Raw genomic sequence first — 6,000 nt, 5'->3', positions numbered from 1 at the left:
AAAACATTACATGAAGAATAAGTCAAGCCGCCGGGTCCCACCTCCCATCAACCCTTCCTAATTTCAACACTAATTGCACCAAATATTTTCAATTTTATTTAATTATTTTTCTCCCTAATTAATTTTATTATTACACACTTTAATAATTATTTCATTTGGTTCAACCATTATTAACATCATTTATCCAGACCTAACTTACTTTAACATATATACTGGTATCAACTTTGAAATCTAGAGTGAGTTAAATTAAATAAGATTGTTTATATGATTAAGAAAAAATCTCACATCTTTAATATAAGATACTGCAAAATCATATATAAAAAGGGTGAAATCCTTGGTGGAAGGTTTCATAATTAGTCCAAACATGATGACAACACATATTATTATTTTAACCATCTTTGTCATCTACCGACAATAATATGTGTGCATGTCTATGATTTTCATGTATGTTATTAAAAGAAAATAGTTTATTATTTGTTAGGTGAAGTAATTAAATTAAATTTCACCAGTGATCATTAAGTTTAGAGGGTTTGAGTGAGTGAAGTGGGTAAAAGGCCAAAGCTATATAAAGGGGAGGGAAGGTATTGTGAAAGGCAGAATTGGAAACCCACCAATCCATTCAAGGATGGGAAAAATGGGATCTTCAGCGGTTCTTTTTGCTGCCTTTGTTGCTCTTCTTTCCCTAAACTTGCCATCAACCACCAATGCTAATTATATCTATGCTTCTCCTCCCCCTCCGCCTAAGAAGGTATACTATCCGCCTCCAGTATACCACTCTCCTCCACCGCCAAAGAAACCGTACTATCCACCTCCCGTCTACCACTCTCCACCACCACCTAAGAAGGTGTACTATCCACCTCCCGTCTACCACTCTCCGCCACCACCTAAGAAGGTATACTACCCACCTCCCGTCTACCACTCTCCGCCACCACCAAAGAAGGTGTACTATCCACCTCCCGTCTACCATTCACCACCACCACCGAAGAAGGTGTACTATCCACCTCCCGTCTACCATTCTCCTCCACCACCGAAGAAGGTGTACTACCCTCCTCCCGTCTACCATTCTCCTCCACCACCCAAGAAGGTGTACTACCCACCACCAGTCTACTCTCCACCACCACCCAAGAAGGTGTACTACCCACCACCAGTCTACTCTCCACCACCACCCAAGAAGGTGTACTACCCACCTCCTGTCTACCATTCTCCTCCACCACCCAAGAAGGTATACTATCCACCTCCTGTCTACCATTCTCCTCCACCACCCAAGAAGGTATACTATCCACCACCCGTTTACTCTCCACCACCACCAAAGAAGGTGTACTATCCACCTCCCGTCTACTCTCCACCACCACCCAAGAAGGTATACTATCCACCTCCCGTCTACTCTCCACCACCACCCAAGAAGGTATACTACCCACCTCCCGTCTACCATTCTCCTCCACCACCAAAGAAGGTATACTACCCACCACCAGTATACTCTCCACCACCACCCAAGAAGGTATATTACCCACCACCCGTCTACTCGCCGCCACCACCCAAGAAGGTATACTACCCACCACCCGTCTATTCTCCGCCTCCACCGAAGAAGGTATATTACCCACCACCCGTCTACTCTCCGCCTCCACCGAAGAAGGTATATTACCCACCACCCGTCTACTCTCCACCACCACCAAAGAAGGTATACAACCCACCTCCAGTATACCACTCTCCACCACCACCGGTGTACCACTCCCCACCACCTCCCGTCTATTACTACTCATCACCACCACCACCTCCACACTACTAGGAATTAAATCTCCTACGTCAAAGGTAATTTAAATCTTCCACCAAATTGCGTTGTCTTTTCTCCACGTATATAACAATAACATAATTAATATATGTTACTTTCATATGAGGAGAGAAAGGTCAATTCAAATAAAACAAATAATAATAATTCTGTCGATTTAACATCATAAAAATTTTGTTGACCACTACTAAAATTTGGACGGCTGTTTATTCTTTATTTTTTTTAAATAAAAAAAAAACTATATCCCCATAAAAAATAAAAAGTTGGGATCCAAATAATAACTTGGTTAATTTGCTGTGTTGTGCAGGAAGGTGAAGATGAGAATATATATATGTGGAAGTCAAAATAAGAGGCTTTGTTGAAAGATGTGAAGCACAGTGTGAATTTTAGTTTGGTGCATAGGGGAATTAATGAATTAATCTAGTATATTTGGTGTTTTATTTTTCATATATTATATTATTATTACAGTTTTCCAATATTATTGCAGTTTTAAATTCACAAGTATTTGCTTGTAAAACAGCTTAATCCCATGTTGTCTTTGTCTGTAATGGAGCTCAGCTCAGCCTTTTTTGCTCAAAGCAGAGGTTGTGCTTTATTTTATATATATATTTATATCTTAATAAATGCATTTTCATCGCACATTATCCCTTCTTCCATCTCATAATACATCTGATAAGCCATCCATTCATATTTAAAGAGACTATTAACCTCAACCACCTGTAAATATTTGATATTCAACTGTCACGTCCTAATTCCAAGATTCAAAATATGGATTCAATACTTGATAGTTTCGATATTTTCCTGGGACCTAGTTACGTTAATGTATTTGTCTTAGACACTTTTAAGAAAAAGATTATCTCTGTAAATCAACATGGATCGTTTTGACATGCTTTGTCTTTACACTCATATGTTTTATAGAAATATTCCTAAGAGATCATCCAACATAGCATTACTTTATGCTAAACAGACTTAGCTTCGAAATTACTATGATTGAGCATCGAAAAGGAAAGAGTAGCTTGTTGGTATAAGTTGTAATTTTAAATTATTTTAAGTCTTTCTTAATTATACTTTTGTATCTTTATGATCCCTCTCATTCGGATGTGATCTCAGTTCATTCATATATCCTTCTAAACTCAGGCCTTACAATAATTTCTCGAATTATTAGGGACAATAGATTTTCAGATAAAAAAAACATTTGTTAAAAAAAAGACTTTAAGTAATTAAGCTATACTCTTTTCAAAAAAAAATTTTTTTTAAATCTAATTGAACTATATATATTGCATCTTGGCTAAACCTTGAATTAAATGAGAAAGTGTTTGTAGTTTTATATATTTTGCAAATTCAAAGTAAAGGTTTTTCCTTTCTTTTATTTTTTCTTTAGATCAACTTTTAAGTAAAGATTCATTGTCACATTGTCACAAGAAACGTATAAGAAAATTATAATCACATTGAGATTGTATTCTCACAATCTAAAAAAATGAAGACTTGTGGTCTCAATCAAAATACTCAATTTTGAAAAACAATCCATAACGATTTTCATTAAAATAACATTTTTTTTTTTAGCCAATAACATGTGACGTGGTGAATTTGAGTTTCAAATCTAAAATATATATCTTAATCAGTTAAAATAGGTTTAAATTGACATCTTTACCTAAATATTTTTTTTAGCAAAGTTTACTTAAGTTAATTAAAGCGGTTATCGACATTAAATATTGATAAACTCTATTTATCAATTGTTGCATAGGGTCAATATGTTAGGAAAATGTTTCTTCTTATGACATAAATGAAAGTTACTTCTTTTTATTTTAATATATGGTCAATCCAATCACAAGGGCCCACCCACAATAATTGCTATGAAGATTGGGGCCGGTGATTATTCTATGGCAACGAAAAGGTCCCTATATTTTATTATTATTGATTTTTTTACCAAATTTAAAAGAAATTATTTTAAATGATAAAGCTGTTGAAAATATTTACAAACAATGACAAAGTATCACCGTCTATTTACAATAGATTGCGATAGACTACTATTTATATCTATCTGTCTTAGATAAACACAAATAGAAGTCTATCGCGTTAGATAGATACAGATAGTAGCCTATCGTGGTCTATCGCAGATTAGATGGTGATATTTTGCTATACTTATAAATATTTTGTTTCATTTTTTTATATTGGTAAATAGCCTAATTTAAAAAGTAAAAATAAATAAATAACTTTTTGGGGTTTTGAATTTTAAAGTTGAATTATCATTTTAAACTTATTTTTTATATTTTATATTTTGTATTTTATTTTTTTAGGATTATTTTATGTCATGGAATTTATATTTCAACCAGTGAGATACACATAATTAATTCTTATTATTTTAAGATTTTCAAGTTAAATTACAAATTTGGTTTATATGATTTTGAAAAAATTGAAAGGAGTTAATTTCTATAATTTATAATTATCGTTTAATCCATATGTTTTATAAAATTATTATAGATTATCCAACTATGGGAACTATATTTATTAGCTTTTATCAAATTATACAATCTCAGTTCTAACTTTCTCCAAAATATAGATATTAGATTTATAATAACTTATGCATTAGTCCAATCCTTCTAAGCCTTGTTGTATTTATAAAATGTTAAAAAATTTCCTATCTTTTCCACCAACATGTAGAGATGGACAATAATTTTTTTAGTAACACGAGTCAATAAAAATAGAGTTTACTATTCAAGATGTGAATTAAATTTTTTGAAAACAAAATTGGAAAGGAAGACCAAGGGAGTCCAAATTTTGAGAATGGAGAATGGTTTTAGTGAGTTGAATTTTGGGATGGTAAAATTTGAATAATTGGGAAAGATGACCAAATTAAGTCATTAATTTTTATGTTAGCTCAACTAGCATAGAGCTAGAAATCTTTAGTTTTAATTAAAAAAAAGTGTCACATATGCTTATATATACTTACCATCTAAGTTTTTCATTGTCTCTCAAAGTTTTTTCACATACCAAAAAAGCACTTATTATTCCATTTTAATTTTCCTTCACAGAAAATGATACCCTTCATTATTTTCTTATTTTTATTGAAATATGGATATAATTAAATTCATTATAATTCATTCATTTAAATTTAATTTAAATGGTGTGATTTAACATGTAGTCGAAGCAGGAGATCTTATGATTGAACTCTTGTATTATCATGTCCTCCATTAATAATTGGTTTTGCTAGCTTGTTGAATATAATGGTGATATAACAATTTGCATACCATTTAAATATTTAAATGAATGCAAAGCTTATTTACTGAAGTTCATAGAAGAAAATGCTATTTTAATTAAGCACTTAAAAAATGATTTCAAATTAAAAAAAAACTCTCTTTATATGTTTTTTTTTTCCTTTTTTGGAGTATAATAAGAAGTAGAGAGATTTAAACCAAAAACTTCGTGCTTATTAACACTTGTATGTCAATTGAACTTTTTGATTTGACCATGTTCTAATTTCTTTAGAAAAAATTTACAAATACCGTGTAAATAATCATTTGTTTTTTTTTGAACAAAATACTAGAAAATGATGGGATCAAGAGGCGTGTCAAAATATTTTAACTAAGTTAACACAACCGTAACACCTTCATCAGATCTTGAAGCCTAGAACCATCCATTAAATGATAATAAGGATAAGAGTTAAATATAAACTCAATCGAATATATCTCGAGCTAAAGTAAAGTGCAGATTTTGTGCTCGAGAGATTGCCATTGGGATAATATCATCCACAACCGATTGATTTATTAAAAGAAAAAACACTTATTAAACTTTGAGAGTTTACCGCGATGTAACATTTTGCATGTGAGATTAATTACATATTATAATTATTCTCTTTCTCCATAATTAACTGTTCGAATATACCTAATGATCCTCCTTTATCTTAAAAAAAAAAAAACTAGCAAACTTTGTAATTTCAAAGTCAACTTTATATAAAATTAGGAGGGGATCTGTTGCAATAATTAAAAGCCAGTTTCTCAGAAATAAATAAAAATTGATTAATTAAAAGCTTGGTATACCAAACATGCACTACCTTTTTTTTTTCTCGTTGGAATGTTTTATATTTTATTAATATTTTACAACAACTATGCTTTTGTTAGATCTCTAAAGGAAAAAAAAAACATTAAGTAATTATTAACTGATTGATTAAATTAAGTTGCTAATGTCTCATTAATAAGCTGGCATGCATTCTCCCT

General features: G+C 31.8%; 1 protein-coding gene across 1 annotated transcript; it reads left to right on the top strand.

Moving 5' to 3' along the window:
• Window positions 1-355: 355 nt before the first annotated feature.
• LOC120075147 (uncharacterized) lies at window positions 356-2,425 on the top strand. The gene is made up of 2 exons (XM_039028327.2): window positions 356-1,809; window positions 2,094-2,425. Exon 1 carries the CDS (start codon window positions 626-628, stop codon window positions 1,784-1,786), a length of 1,161 nt encoding a protein of 386 aa, XP_038884255.2. The 5' UTR covers window positions 356-625; the 3' UTR covers window positions 1,787-1,809; window positions 2,094-2,425.
• Window positions 2,426-6,000: the final 3,575 nt, after the last annotated feature.

The sequence above is a fragment of the Benincasa hispida genome, chromosome 4 (assembly GCF_027475165.1).
Source record: "Benincasa hispida cultivar pf3 chromosome 4, pf3_genome.v1.1, whole genome shotgun sequence".
NCBI lineage: Eukaryota > Viridiplantae > Streptophyta > Magnoliopsida > Cucurbitales > Cucurbitaceae > Benincasa > Benincasa hispida.
The sequence above is the reverse complement of the archived record's forward strand: the minus strand, read 5'-3'. Positions and strand labels throughout refer to the sequence as shown.